The sequence below is a fragment of the Ovis canadensis genome, chromosome X (genome assembly GCF_042477335.2).
Source record: "Ovis canadensis isolate MfBH-ARS-UI-01 breed Bighorn chromosome X, ARS-UI_OviCan_v2, whole genome shotgun sequence".
NCBI lineage: Eukaryota > Metazoa > Chordata > Mammalia > Artiodactyla > Bovidae > Ovis > Ovis canadensis.
This window is the reverse complement of record NC_091727.1, coordinates 96,037,672-96,053,936: the sequence shown is the minus strand read 5'-3', so window position 1 is coordinate 96,053,936 and position 16,265 is coordinate 96,037,672. Positions and strand designations below refer to the sequence as shown.

Genomic DNA, 16,265 nt, shown 5'->3' with positions numbered 1-16,265 from the left:
AAATGCTGGAGAGGATGTGGAGAAAAGGGAACCCTCTTACACTGTTGGTGGGAATGCAAACTAGTACAGCCACTATGGAAAACAGTGTGGAGATTCCTTAAAAGATTGCAAATAGAACTGCCTTATGACCCAGCAATCCCACTTCTGGGCATACACACCGAGGAAACCAGAATTGAAAGAGGCATGTGTACCCCAATGTTCATCGCAGCACTGTTTATAATAGCCAGGACATGGAAACAACCTAGATGTCCATCAGCAGATGAATGGCTAAGAAAGCTGTGGTACATATACACAATGGAGTATTACTCAGCCATTAAAAATAATACATTTGAATCAGTTCTAATGAGGTGGATGAAACTGGAGCCAATTATACAGAGTGAAGTAAGCCAGAAAGAAAAACACCAATACAGTATACTGACACATTTATACAGAATTTAGAAAGATGGTATTGATGACCTTGTATGCGAGACAGCAAAAGAGACACAGGTGTATAGAATGGACTTTTGGACACTGAGGGAGAGGGAGAGGGTGGGATGATTTGGGAGAATGGCATTGAAACATGTATACTGTCATGTGAGAAACAAAGTGCCAGTCTATGTTCGATACAGGATACAGGATGCTTGGGGCTGGTGCATGGGGATGATCCAGAGGGATGATATGGGGTGGGAGGTGGGAGGGGGATTCAGGATTGGGAGCTTGTATACACCCATGGTGGATTCATGTCAATGAATGGCAAAACCAATACAGTATTTTAAAGTAAAATAAAGTAAAAATAAAATTAAAAAAAAGAATTTAAAGCAGCCATTAGAAAATAGGTTCAACAAGTAACTACAAATTCTCTATAAAGAAAAGAAAAAGAAAAAATTGTCAAAAATGAGATAGAAATTATAAAAAAAGAAACAAAATATAAAACTGAAAAATACCATAGCTGACATAAAAATCTTGTTGGATGGGCTCAATAGTAGACTGGAGATGACAGAGGATAGAATCAGTGAACTTGAAAAGAGAACAATAGAAATTACTGATCTGAAAAGTAGAGGGAAAATACTCTGACCTTTTCTAATCATCAAAATCTAGTCTGAAGACTTTTACTTCTGACAACATGGAATATATATGTATTTTCTTATTATTCCTGCTGTGAACAACTAAAAATCCTAGACATTATATTCAAAACAAATATAAAAGGACTCTGAACGGTGAAAAGAATCAGCCAGACTGGCTAAGGGCCTAGGAGTCTGAGGAATGACAAAGAGGTGAGTTCCCTGAGTTTCTTTTTTTCTTGCTTCCTAAGTCCCAGTCATGGAGCTGAAGAAACCAGCAATCAGGAAATACCAATAGATGCAGAGAAAAAGAAAAGTTCCGGCAAAATCCTGCTTTCTCTAGCCTAAGGACAAAGAAAGGGGCAGCTTAGTAAGACAGAAACCTTTTAGACATTAACTGCTCTATTCCAGTCAAACATGGCACAAGTAACTGTGGTGTCATCGCTGCACACAACAGCCAAGGCTGAATGGGGACCATAGGCTTCTATCTTCCCAGGTCTGTAACAAGGCAGCCCCAACTCCATTGCCAGGGTGACGTCAAAGAAGGGCAAAAGGAAACTGGGGACTGTCATCACCACTGGACAGCAAGAGACCACTTACGGGCCTGGAATTTTACCCCATCCAGGGTAGAGAATCTGAGGGAACCTCCAATCCTCAGATGTCAATGGAAGCCAAATTGGGAATTTGAACTTCTACCTCCACCTGTCAGTAACAAGGTGGTGTCACTCTTCCTTTCTGTGCCAGAGTCAGAGAAAGTCAGATAAAACAAAACTTTAAACGAGATTCAGGGTCTCATAACACACAAAATGTCCAAGTTTCAACTGAAAATCATCATACCAAGAACTAAAAAGATCTCAAATTGAATGAGAAATGCAATGCACGGAGGCTAACAACTAGGTAGTAGAAATGTTAGAATTATCTAATAGACTTCAAAGCAGTCATCATAAAAATGTTTCAGTGAGCAATTATGGACATGATTAAAACAAATGAAAAAATACCTGCAGAAAAGATATATAAAGTTTTAGCAAAGAAATAGGTGATATAAAAAAGACTCAAAGTCAGGAGACAATTTAGATATTCTAGAAGTTAACGGAGAAGGCAATGGCACCCCACTCCAGTATTCTTGTCTGGAAAATCCCATGGACAGAGGAGCCTGGTAGGCTGCAGTCCATGGGGTCGCTGAGGGCCGGACACGACTGAGCGACTTCACTTTCACTTTTCACTTTCATGCATTGGAGAAGGAAATGGCAACCCACTCCAGTGTTCTTGCCTGGAGAATCCCAGGGACTGGGGAGCCTGTTGGGCTGTCTATGGGGTTGCACAGAGTCAGACATGACTGAAGTGACTTAGCAGCAGCAGCAGATTAGTTAAACAAACTGTCGTATATCTGTACCATGGAACACTACAAAGTAATATAAAAGAATGAACTATTGATAAACAAGAACTTGGATATTTCATGGGGTCACAAAGAAACAGACACGATTGAGCAACTAAATTGAACTGAACTGAAAGGAGCAGAATTATTTAAGAATCATACATAGGATTTTTATCATGAAGTGGCAGAGATCAAGCTTGTTTCTATAAAAGTCAATTCATGGAAATAGAGAAAAATAGAATCTACTCTAAGCAAGAATCCCCTTTCTGGAATGCCCTGGTGGTCCACTGGTTAGGACTCCATGCTTTCACTGATGAAGACCCAGGTTCAATCCCTAGTTGGGAAACTAAACTAAGATCCTACTACCTGTGCATTTTGGCCCAAAACAAAACAATAACAGCCTTCTCCCAAAAGACTCTTCCCAATAATTGCATCAAGAAGCCAAACACTTTCCATTATGGAGAGTGCACTCTTCCCTGAACAGCAGCAGTAGCAGAAGTGGTTTGTGTTCCTTGACGAACACAAGCTTTCCTTTAGCTTTCCTCCAAGTATCTATCCCTTTTTCTCAATTCACTGATGTGGACAAATGATGTTTTCACAATCTTATATAAATTGCTCTGCAAATGTAGCTTCCAATCCAGTCCTTTAGGATCCACTTGTGACTAGAGTGCCATCTCTAAGTCTCTCCTGGATGAAAATTATGAAACTGTCATTATTCTTGAGAAAGCATACTAGGCCTCAGTCCAGTTCAGACACTGAGCCAAAGTTAACTTCACTCTTAACTGTGCGCCTAGACCCAGTTTTCTACCCATATCAGAATTACTGGGAACAAAAAAGATGATACTCCTGTCGCCAAAGCTCCTAAAATACCTAAAGCTAAACTTTCACATATGTTTCAAAGAAGAATTTTAAAAGTGTCCCTGAGGGGCATGCCAGAAATGGTATGTTTAGCCATGGGTCACATAATTATTGCCTAACTGATTTAACGTTGGGCCACAGTTCTTGTAACCATCTCCAACAAAAAGGAAGCTCCCAAGGTGGTTGGGAGGAGCATCTGGAACAATAAGGTTAATGACAGAAACTTCTGGGGAAGCCATCTATCATGGCTGGAAAGTCCAAAACACAATGCTTCAGGGGCCAGATTTATGTTAACAACACAAATCACACAGCTGTAACCAACTCTCCAAACATGTTAGAGAGGGTAAGGTGAAGCTCCTCAGAGGACTACTAAGGTCGTGGTTTGAAGATAATATATGACCATGACAAAAAAACTCAGGAGTCTCCTGGAGAAAACCACCATCAGTTCAGGGCCACAGCAAAGATATACATATTTTATAACATCATGCTGTGTCTAAAAAATTTTTCTTGGATTTGCAGCACCCAGCACCCCTTATGTAACTTCCTCCAAATAAATGTTCAGAAATTTTGTAAATGGCTGCGGCATTCTAAACAGACAGCAAGAGAAACTGAAAGCCAGAACCCCATGAACACCCCCACTTGAGACAGAAGGTGGTCTAAATTTTTCATTTTTACCTGTGCAAAACTGCCTGTGATGATGTTGCTGCTGCTGCTGCTGCTAAGTCACTTCAGTTGTGTCCGACTCTGTGCGACCCCACAGAGGCCCCCCAGGCTCCTCTGTCCCTGGGATTCTCCAGGCAAGAATACTGGAGGGGGTTGCCATTTCCTTCTCCAATGCATGAAAGTGAAAAGTGAAAGTGAAGTCCCTCAGTCATGCTCAACTCTTAGCAACCCCATGGACTGGAGCCTACCAGGCTCCTCCGTCCATGGGATTTTCCAGGCAAGAGTACTGGAGTGGGGTGGAATTAGGCACTAATCATAGCTAAATGTACAGTTACAATTCACAAAAAAAGATGTATAGTCACAAAAATTGTATAGGCATTAAATGTATAGTTACAATTCATACCATTAAAGGGTTCACTGTAGAGTACAAGAGGCAGATATATAAATTAGTTCCTATAGTACACTGAGAGAGTTGTTATTGACTGAAGAAACATAGTGTTATGGGCACAGAAGAGCTAATGTTTGGAGCACTGGGTCACAGAAGAAATGATGCTGTTGCAGAATCTTGACAAATGATTATAAGTTGGACAAGAGAAGTAAGGACATTCTAGATAAAGAAAATAGTAGATTTGTAAAGGGCACAAAAGTCTGAAATAAAATAATGTGTTCAGGAAAAATAACATGGTTTTGTCTAGTAGGATGCATAAAATACATAAGAGGAAGGAGCATAAGATTTTTTTTTTAAAAGAGAAGACAGTGTAAGGTAGAGCATATTGATGAAGCAAGAGAGGTACAAGGTAAAAGTTAGGCATTCTCAATAGTTCTCCTCTTCTACTTCTGAGCCCTCACAAGAATAGCTATTTACAGTCCATTCACTGTCAAGGAAGACTTTTTCTAGCATGCACATCCAGACTCTTCCAGCCTCTGCCCATTACTCAGTTACAAAGCCGCCTCTTTTTTTTTTTTTTTTTTGTTACAGCAGCAATTGCACTTCCAGTACCAATTTTCTATCTTAGTCTGTTCTGTCTGCTATAATAAAACACCACAGACTGGATGGCTTATAAACAACAGAAATTCATCTCTCAAAGTTTTTCTGGAAGCTAGAAGTCTGAGATCGGGTTTCAACAGAATGCCCTTTTCTAAGTTACAGACTTCTCATATCCTCACAAGCTGAAAAAGGGCAAGGAGGCTCTCTTTTATAGAATCATTAATTTCATTCATGAGGGCTCTACTCTCATAGAGTCATCACCTCCAAAAGGCCTCACCTACTAATACCATCACATTAGGCAACAAAATTTCAACCTGTGAATTTTGGGAGGATGCAGACATTTAGACCATAACATGCTATTTACAGTATGGAGAACATCTGGAGGTTGGCAGGAGTAAAAATGGGGAGTTTTCAAGGAAATATTTAAACAGTAAATGGATACAGTATAATAGTTCATAAGAATCTGAACTAAAGCGGTAGTGGGAATGGAAGAGTTGAAATATTAGAGTATACTCACCAACACTTAGTTTGGTCACTGTATTAATTTCAGTCATTTAGCAAGTATGTAATGGCACATCATTGTGTTTTTATCTGCCTATTCCAAGTTATTATGTTGAGAATCTTTTCATGTGCTTATTGTCCATTCACATAAATTATTTGCTGATACATCTGTTAAATTTTTTTTAACTTTTTATTGCATTGTTTTATTATTGAGTTTTGAGAGTCTTCTATATACACTGGATACAAGACCTCCACTGAATACATGATTTTCTAATATTTTCTCTTATCCTTTCATTCTCTTAACAATATTTTGGATAGAAGTTTTGTTCTTATTGAAGCCAACCCTATCCATTTTTAAAAAATGGATTTGGTGTTTTGGTATTATATCTAACAAATTGTTGTCTGGCCTGCTGTGTGCGCTAAGTCGCTTCAGTTGTGTTCGACTCTTTGCGACCCTGTGGACAGTAGCCCACCAGACTCCTCTGTCCATAGGATTCTCCAGGCAAGAATACCGGAGTGAGTTGCCATGCCCTCCTCCAGGGGATCTTCCCAACCCAGGGATTAAACCTGCGTCTCTTATGTCTCCTGTATTGGAAGGCCTGTTCTTTACCACTAGTGCCACCTGGGGAGCCGGTAGTCTGGCCTAGCACACCCCTCCCGCAAATTTCTCTTTCATGCTTAGTTTTAGAAGTTTCATAGTTTCAAGATTTACATTTAGGTCAGTGTTTCATTTTGAATTAAATTTTGTATATGGTATGAGGTATAGATTCAAGTATTTTCTACTTTCTTTTCTGGACTCTGTATTTTCTTCCATTGGAGGATTTGTCTATCTCGATGCCAATTTGTTATGTAACAGCGCGGTGGCCTCGCCCGCCGGCTCGCGAGCTTCCTCCACCCGTGCGGAGCGGGATGGGACGGAGGGAGGTAGACATCCGGTGGCCCGTCACTCCGCGCAGGGACAGGGTCTGCCCGGCGGCAGGCGGTCGGGTCCAGTGGTCTTTCCGGTAGGGGAAGGAGAGCGAGAAGATGGGGGGCGGCGTGAAAAGGGTCTTTGGGGGGGAAGGCGGCTCCTCGCCTTCCGCTCCCCACCCCCGTCGCCCCCTCGGCGCCTCCTCCCACCCCGTCCCCGCCACTCGACCCGCACTCACCCCCCACCCACGCCTGGCCTGCCCAGGCGGACCCTGGCCCCGGGTTGTCGTCTCCAGCGGCGTCTCTCTCCCGCCCGACCTCCCGGCTACATACCTCGAGGCTGGGGGGCCGAGGTTCCTCCTGCTACGCACCTTTGGCCACGACTGCCCCAGGTCGCGACGGCACAGTCCGGAGCCTCCGGTGCGTCTCGCGGGCTGTGGGGCGGGGCCGCTCGGCTGCCGGTCGCCGCCGGCCCTGGACCAGTCTTCCCAGCCGGTCGTCGCTTGTCCTTTGCTCTGCTCTCCGCCAGGTCGCCAGGCGCCTCTCCCCGCCCTCCGACCGGCCGGCCGGCCGGCTCTCTCGCGCCCTTCCTCTGTTGTGCCCTACTCGACTGCGCCACGCTTCCCGTCGGAGCGTTCTTCTGCCCTCGGTGGCGGGGGAAGGGTGCCTGGGACGTGGGTGCGGGGAAGGGCCACGGCAGTGGGGCAAGAGGAGGGTGCCGTCTGGGCGCGAGGGGGTTCTGCTCCTTTTCGGGGGAAATAGGGGGCGGGGAGGTCGTCGGGGGTGGTGGCGGCGGCTGTAGGGACTCCAGGTGGCTGTTGGCCAGCGCCGGGCAGGCCCCGCGTCACGGGCTGGTAGCGCCGAGGCCCGCGGGCGGCCGCGGTGGTCAGGGTCTGGGCCGCGGGCCCGTGGGGCACCACGCCCCCGCCTCCTCCGCCTGCCCCTTTCCAGGTACCTAGCGCGTCCCGGCGCGGAGGTTTCAAGAGCCCTGGGTGGGGGCGAGGGGCGTCGCCCGTCTACCTTGGGGTCTGGGAGGTCGGGCTCGCCCTCCAGTCTCCGCCGGACTGCACCGCCCCCGGGGGCTGGGACGCCACCCCTTGCGTGGTCACCACTGCCGCGGCCGTAGGGAGTATTTTCTTTCAGGCGGCGCTTCTCGAGTGGCGCTAGCGGTAGAGAACCCGCCTGCCAATGCAGGCGACCTAAGAGACGCTGGTTTGATCCTTGGGTCCGGAAGATACCCTGGAGGAGGGCATGGCAACCTCCTGGAGTATTCTTGCCTGGAGAATCCCTATGAACAGAGGAGCCTGGTGGGTTTCAGTCTATGGGGTCGCAGAGTCCGATACAACTGAAGTGACAGCACCCAGGCACATGCCAATGCCATGCTTTATTGCTTAATGTAATTTTGTAATAAATCTTAATATCAGGCAATATTTTGCAACTGTATTCTTCTTTTTCAAAGTTATTTTGATTAGCTACTCTAAATCCTTCGCATTTCCACATGAATTTTGTAGTCAAACCTTCAGGAGCTACAAAATTTTTACTGGGAGTTTGGGTTTGATTGAATCTATAGATGAAGTTAGGAAGAATCAACATCTTAACAATATTGAGTCTTCCAACCCCATCAATATGAACTATATTTCTACTTATGTGGTTTGCTTTTAAATTTCTTTCATCAGTGCTTTGTATATTACTACGTACAGATCCTGCCTGATTTTGTAGATTTACTTATAAACACTTTACTTTTGGGTGGTAAATGACATTTTTTTTAATTTAAAAATTTAATTTCCAGTTTCATTGCTTGTATATAGAAATGCCATTGACTTTCCTATATTGTCTTTGCACTAATTTGTATCCCACAACTTTGCCCAAGCATACTGGAGTGGGTAGCCTATCCTTTCTTCAGCAGATCTTCCCAACTGGGGAATTGAACCCTGGTCTCCTGCATTGCAGGCAGATTCTTTACCCACTGAGGTATCAGGGGAGCCACAACTTTGCTAAACTCACTTCGTTCTAGATATTTTTTTTATTTCCTTGGGATTTTCTGTACAGACAATCAGATTATCTGTCAATAGAGATAGTTTTAATAATTCCTTTCCACCATGTATGTATTTTATTTCTCTTGCCTTATTGCACTGGCTAGGTCTTTTATTTTTAAGTAAAAATATTAATATTCAGAGTTCTGGGATTAATTTTCAACAATACATTGGCAAGGTTTCTAGATATTACTGAATGATATGAGACTGATTATTGAAAGGGACTCCAACATTTCTTGGAGGGGTTTCCATTGTTGGTTAAGGAACCAGGGTAAATTTGTTGATATTTCTTAGTGAGACAAGAGTCAATAGTAAAGTCTGCCCTGTGAGTCAAAGAGGAGAAACTGCCGAATTTGGGGGGAGGTGGTATGGTACAGATGTAATATTGCACTTCTAAATGCATAGGTGATATTGCAAAGCACCCATTTTCTCATTTGGTGCTTAGGATAGCTCACAGATGTTGGAATTACAAAATTCTTTTACACACGAGGGGAAAATTGGACTTCAGAAAGCAGAATGTTCTACCTAAGCTTACATGGCTTTGTGAGTTCTCATTCAGTGCTCTAAGAATCACTCATCTATTTAGAGATCCTAATTTATGAGTTGAGGAATCTCTGGCCTCTTCTCTAATTGCTGGGACCAATCTATATTATGGGGCAGTTTTACATATTGTCCTGCTAGTGTACAAGGGTTGGAATAGAAGTTTCTGACAAACTATCCTCTTGCTTTTATGTAATCAACTGCACATCAGGGAGTTGTACTTTTTCTGACATTTGACCCTTTAAAAACGACACTGTGAGTACTTGATTCTTTGATAGCTAGGCAGATAAATGATTTCCACTAAGTTATTCTCTTGCCCTGTCACTCCATAGTTCTGACTGCATAGAAAGTTCAAGGACACAGAAACGCTTCTGATGCATGAGGCTTTCAAAAACACAGTCTAGGGACATCAGAGTTAGACTTCAGCTTGCTAACAAGTATAGAAAATGCCACAGCTAGTGTGTTCCATTTCCATTGCTGAAACCTCCAGATACACTCTGGGTTAGTTTGTGTATGATTGATGTCTTTGCTCCAGTGATATTGGCTTCAAATAGTAGTCCAAGGGTGTCTCTTTTTGGCAAAAGCCTTCATAAATCCCACCTCCTTTGTGTTCTGACTTCTTTTTGCACCTTTAGGACAGCACTTCTCACTGCATTGTAAAAGAGTTATAGTAGAGATATTTATGTTTCAAAGCTTCTGCCATCCTTTCCCATCAGGCTGTGTGCTTCTTGAGAATAGGATTCCTATATTATTGATCATTGTATCACCTATGTTGAGAGCAGGCCTACCTAGAACAAAACTGGGCACTGAATAAATATTTGGTTAATGGAATTGAAGAATAGTTTTTTTTTTTCTTTTTGGTTCTTGATATGAGCAGCAACAAAATATCCTTTCAGGTTATTTTTGTTATGAGTCTTGCTTTCTGAATAGTTAAGCAGAGGGTAGTACAGAACTTGGATTGTAGATACCTCCAAGCTATGCTTTTAGCTACCTTAAAAGGAAAAGAAAAGTAGGGATTGTTTCTGCAGTTGAGTTGTCTCTGGTTGGGGCACGCTCCTTATACCCCACTGGACTATATAGTCATATGCCCCATAGTATGTATTCCACAGAATAACTTAGTAGAAATCATTTATCTGCCTAGCTATCAAAGAATCAAGTACTCACAGTGTCGTTTTTAAAGGGTCAAATGTCAGAAAAAGTACAACTCTCTGATATGCAATTGATTACATAAAAGCAAGAGGATAGTTTGTCAGAAACTTCTGTTCCAACCCTTGTACACTAGCAGGACAATATGTAAAACTGCCCCATAATATAGACTGGTCCCAGCAATTAGAGAAGAGGCCAGAGATTCCTCAACTCATAAATTAGGATCTCTAAATAGATGAGTGATTCTTAGAGCACTGAATGAGGACTCCAAAGCCATTTAAGCTTAGGTAGAACATATGCTCTACAGTATAAAATACAAGACCCCTGCTCTCAAAAAGCTTCTATTGTAGACAGATAATAAGAAAATAACCCAATAAAAAAAGAGAAAATAACCCAGCAAACAAACAAAACTATAATTACAGGTTGTTTTGATATGAAAGTAATGAGCAAAACAGTGTGTTAGGGTGTGGTAGGGAAAAGGTTGGTTGCCTTGGAATGACTTCTCAGGAAAGACCTCTCTGAAGACATGATGTTTGTCCTGAGATTGGCATATTCCAAAAAAGGCCAACTACATTAGGAGCTGAGAAAAAGTACTCCAGGCAAAGGAATCAGCAAACACACAGATGCTGAAGTGAGAAAGAGGATTGCTTCTTTGAGGAATAGAAAGGAGGCTCGTGCAATTAAGGTGAGAAGACAGGTATAGGATGAGATTAAAACATTGGCAGGGGCCAGATCCTCCGAGTTTGTATAACCTATAAGAAGGACTGGGAATTGTATTCTGAGTGTGGTGGGAAGCCATTGTTGGGATTTAAGCAGGAAAATGACAATCTGCTTTATGTGCGAGAATCAACTGCTGTTTGGAGTTTAGTAGATTCTTAGGTATAAAGGGCAAGACCGAAAGCAGAAATACCAATTAGCCAGCTGGTGAGAGGTAATTGTGGTTTGGTTTATCCTGACTGCAGTAAGGATGGAAAGAGATGCATGGATTTGGGGATATATTTTAAAGATAAGTTAACAAAACATGTGTTGGATTGAATATAAATGATGAGAGAGTGGGAAGAATGATGGCCTCTTGATTTTTGGTCTGAGCAACTGGGTGAATGATAATGTTATTTACTGGGACAGGAAAGACTGTGGAGTGAGCCGGCCTTGGTTGTGAAATCTGGATGCTGGGTCATATTAAGTTTGAACTTTAATAGAGAACTATATGAAGATGTTGAGAATATAACAATTTGAAGTTCACAAAAGAGGTTAAAGCTGAAACTATAAACTTGGCATATAAGTGATAGTTCAAAGTATATCCCAGGGTGAGATTTTTTTGATGGACAAACTATTTTTAGAGAAGAGTACCCCTCAATATGGGGACTCTTCAACAATGAAAGGCCAAGAAGAGGAAGATGATACAGCAAAGACAACTGAGAATGATTGACCAATTATGTATAAAGACAGTCAGGAGAGCGTAACACCCTGAGTACCTAGAGATGGGAGTGTTTAAAGAGAGAGTGTTTAAGACAGGAGCAGAGAGGGGTCCACTGGATTTGCAACCATGGGGGATCATTGGTTATCTTTTGAAGAAGATTAGAGAATTCAAGTCAGTTGCTTCTAATTTCTCAAAAAGGAATGTGCTAAGTCCATGTGCTAAGAGTATGTGAGTGAGGCTATGGCATGTTTGAAGAAAGATGGAAAAGTTACAAAATGGGTATGGTAAAAGCAAATTTATCAGGAGAATGTAGGATTTCCTGGTACTATAGAGTGTCTATGTGAGGTTTGTGACTATGGATTTAAATAGGACTTTTCCTCAAGTACTATTCAACTGCTAAGTTTTACATGTGAGAAAATGATATACTTGGGCTCAACCAAGGTTGAGATGTTACTCCTTGCTCAGAGAGATAGAAGGGTTAGTGTATAAGAAAGAGAATGATCACAATGCTGGATAATAGGATCTAATTTGGGTAAAGAAGTGAGGACATGGAAATGGTGATGGGATTAATGGATTGGAGATGACAAGTTTGCTGAAAGATTGTTTGAGTGGGAGTAAGACAAAGAATGAGAGGTTGGAATCAAGATTTCAGAAGTGATACAGTTACTGGTAATGTTAAACTTGAGTGCATGCACATGGGAGTGAGTGACTTAGATGAGGCAGAGGGAGAGAAAACTGGAAGAAGTTAAAAAGCTGTGGATCTAGAGTATTAGACATTCCATGCATGTGATTGTTGACATCCCTAAACATTATGACCTGAATAGAAATGGAAATGATGTCAGAGAGCCATGGCCAAAGCCTTTAATGAATGAAGAAGAGGCACTGGGAGGTCGGTGCTGGGTGCATGCAAAGTGGCATCTAATTCTTTGTGACCCTATGGGCTGTGGCCTCCAGGCTCCTCTATCCATGGGATTATCCAGGCAAGAATACTCGAGTGATTGCCATGCCCTCCTCCAGGGGATCTTCCTAACCCAGGGATTGAACCCGTGTCTCTTCCATCTCCTGCACTGGCAGGCAGGTTCTTTACTACTAGTGCCACCTGGGAGGTTGGTTGTTGGTAGCCACTAGGAGAGGTAGCGTTGTTTTATGTATAATGGTATGAGTTTTATAGGGTCTTGAGATTTTTTTTTTTGAATAAAAGAAATGGTTTTGAAGTAGTGGTGAGGAATAAGGCTGCTTCTGGCTCTGAGATTCAAAGATTAAGAGAGAAAAATATCCACCTTTGACAGCTTCATGTCCTCATGGGACAGGCAGGTCTTGATTAAGGTGAGGAGATGGAAGGAGGTTGAAGAGGTTGAAGATATAGATTGAATAGGGAACATGTTCTGAAGAATTTAAAGGAATCTGTTGGTGAGTCAAATTAAGGAATATAGAGAGCAGTATAGGGAGGAAAGTCTAGGTGAGTGAGGCAAAGAGTATGTATGGTCAGGTGGGAAATGCATTCAAATTATAGACCCAAATACCATATTTAACTCAATGATTTGTTGGTTGTGCATATGAATGGCAAGAACCTGGGGGTTTAGGTGTGTTCTCACCAAGAATGTGATGAGATCTGATCGCCTGTGGCTTGTGAGTAAGTAGGTAGGCTTGCAGCTTACCATGTAGTAGTTATGCAGGGCAGGTGGCCATGTGATGGACATCATCTCTCCTAATGAAATATTGGAACCTTTAAAAAAAAAACCAGGAGTGGAGCAGATTTCCCTTTGTGTTTATGAGTCTGGAGAAATGGCAGTATTTAATTTAGTGCCACTGAGCTCTGCATAATGTACAGCTTCTGACCACTTGGAATGTGTTTTATGCTGAGGAATATATTATCCATCCTAAGCCAAAGAGATACCAGGTAAATGTTCTGTTTTCAGCACTGACCCTAATCCTTCAGAAATAGAGCCAAACCCTGCTCAGGTAGTTTTGATTGCTGGTTTTGAAGTATACTGCAAGGACACATAAGTGTTGCTGTAGATTTACAAGAAAGGAAGCTTGCTTCTTATCCAGTTGCCATATTGGGAGGATTCCTACCCCTGCATCAGTCAGTTCAGTCACTCAGTCACATCCAACTCTTTGCAACTCCATGGACTGCAGCACACCAGGCCTCCCTGTTCATCACCAACTACCGGAGCTTGCACAAACTCATGTACATTAGTCAGTGATGCCATCCAACTATCTCACCCTCTGTCGTCCCCTTCTCCTCCTGCTTTCAATCTTTCCCAGCATCTGGGTCTTTTCCAGTGAGTCAGTTCTTTGTATTAAGTAGCCAAGGTATTGGAGTTTCAGCTTCAGCATGAAGCTTCAGTCCTTCCAATGAATATTCAGGACTGATTTCCTTTAGGATGAACTGGTTGGATCTCCTTTCAGTCCAAGGGAATCTCAAGAGTCTTCCCCAACACCACAGTCTTGGATGCTCAGATTTCTTTTTAGCTCAACTCGCATATCCATACATGACTACTGGAAAAACCATAGCTTTAACTAGATGGAGCTTTGTCAGCAAAGTTACATCTCTGCTTTTTAATATGCTGTCTAGGTTGGTCATAGCTTTTCTTCCAAGGAGCAAGTGTCTTTTAATTTCATGGCTACAGTCACCATCTGCAGTGATTTTGGAGTCCAAGAAAATAAAGTCTGTCACTGTTTCCCCATCTATTTGCCATGAAACGATGGGACTGGATGCCATGACCTTCTTTTTTTGAATGTTGTTTCAAGCCAACTTTTTCACTCTCCTCTTTCACTTTCATCAAGACACTCTTTAGTTCCTCTTCACTTTCTGCCATAAGGGTGGTATCATCTGCATATCTGAGGTTATTGATATTAATGCTGGCAATCTTGATTTCAGCTTGTACTTCATCCAGCCTAGCATTTCACATGATGTACTCTGCAAATAAATAAGCAGGGTGACAATATACAGCCTTGACGTACTCCTTTCCCAATTTGGAACCAGTCCGTTGTTCCATGTCCAGTTCTAACTATTGCTTCTTGACCTGCATACAGATTTCTCAGGAGGCAGGTCAGGTGCTCTGGTATTCCCATCTCTTTAAGAATTTTCCACAGTCTGTTGTGATCCACACAGTCAGAAGCTTTGGCATAAAAGCAGAAGTAGATGTTTTTCTGGAATTCTCTTGCTTTTTCTGTGATCCAACGTATGTTGGCAATTTGATCTCTGGTTCCTCTGCCCTTTCTAAATCCAGCTTGAACATTTGGAAGTTCTTCATTTACATACTGTTGAAGCCTGGCTTGGAGAATTTTGAGCATTACTTTACTAGCGTGTGAGATGAGTACAATTGTGTGGTAGTTTGAACATTCTTTGATATTGCCTTTCTTTGGGATTGGAATGAAAACTGACCTTTTTCAGTCCTATGGCCACTGCTGCGTTTTTCAAATTTGCTGGCATATTGAGTGCAACACTTTAACAGCATCATCTTTTAGGATTTGAAATAGCTCAACTGGAATTCTATCACCTCCACTAGCTTTGTTCATCGTGATGCTTCCTAAGGCCTGCTTGACTTTGCATTCCAGGATATCTGGCTCTAGGTGAGTGATCACACCACTGTGGTTATCTGGGTCATGAAGATCTTTTTTGTATAGTACTTTTGTGTATTCTTGCCTCCTCTTCTTAATATCTTCTGCTTCTGTCAGGTCCATACCATTTCTGTCCTTTATTGTACCCAGCTTTGCATGAAATGTTCCCGTGGTATCTCTAATTTTCTTCAAGAGATCTCTCATCTTTCCCATTCTATTGTTTTCTTCTGTTTCTTCACATTGATCACTGAGGAAGGCTTTATTATCTTCTTTCTTACCCCTTCACAGTGGGAGGATTTCTACCTCCCTTTCTAGGGTGCCAGCCATCCACATTCTTCTTCTCTATTTATCTTCCCATCCTACACTTAGCCTCACATTCTTCCCCTAAAACTGGGAAGGGCTTCCTTTTGAGGCCATGTTAGATGTGCTTTCTTTGAACTTTGCCTGGTTTCCTAGGGCAGGATTGGACCTGTCTCTACCAGCTGTTGAAGAGCCATTTTCTGATTCCTGTAATGATTCAAGGTAGAATTTTGACAGTTCTACCCCTGCTTTCCAGTCTGACATTTACTTAAGTATACTTGTTGAAGTAGGCATGAATAAAGAAAGCTGCGCAAGTCAAAACATGTAATTTAATACATTTGTACAATAGAAATATACCTATTTATGCATCAATCATATCAAAACACTCCTCATTTCCTCTTCACAGTCCTTCCCTGTCATCACACCCCTCTACTGAAGTAGCTGCTATCCTGATTTTTATACTCTTAATGTTTAGGCTGGTATTAATTCTACTTGCTCTGATATCAAATGCAAAATGTTTTTCCTTTGTTCAGAAGGCTATCTTAACTACTTGGAATGTCCAAATTGTGCAACAGGACTGCATCTTGATTGGCAGTGTAGTGGACTGGCTGTATTATTTTCGACTTCTGAAAGCAGTCAATCAGAATAACTTTCTTGGAGCTGATCCTTCACCCCAGTTATAGATGTGTAAGACTGGCCTCTTTTTCACTTGCATTTATCTAAGGGGAATCATAGGCAACTAAAGGTCTTGCTATTAATAGATCATCACAAAATGGAGAGTAAATCTGGTGATGTAGTTCTGGTGACATTCATAGCATATATGAATAAAGAAGGCTCTCCTATCCATTCATAGTATTCTCATTGGGCTTAATTTAGAGTCTCCTTATTGGAAGTAAGACTATATTATGAACTCCTTGATTTTGGC

At 42.2% G+C, this 16,265-nt stretch overlaps 1 protein-coding gene across 1 annotated transcript in view; it reads right to left on the bottom strand.

Moving 5' to 3' along the window:
• The window catches only part of LOC138930816 (serine/arginine repetitive matrix protein 2-like), a 129,400-nt gene that overhangs the window by 26,183 nt on the left and 86,952 nt on the right, over positions 1-16,265 (bottom strand). Inside the window, exon 2 of the mRNA XM_070291222.1 lies at positions 6,706-7,497. Coding sequence (XP_070147323.1) covers positions 6,706-7,497 — 792 coding nt within the window. The remainder of the gene's footprint in view (positions 1-6,705; positions 7,498-16,265) is intronic.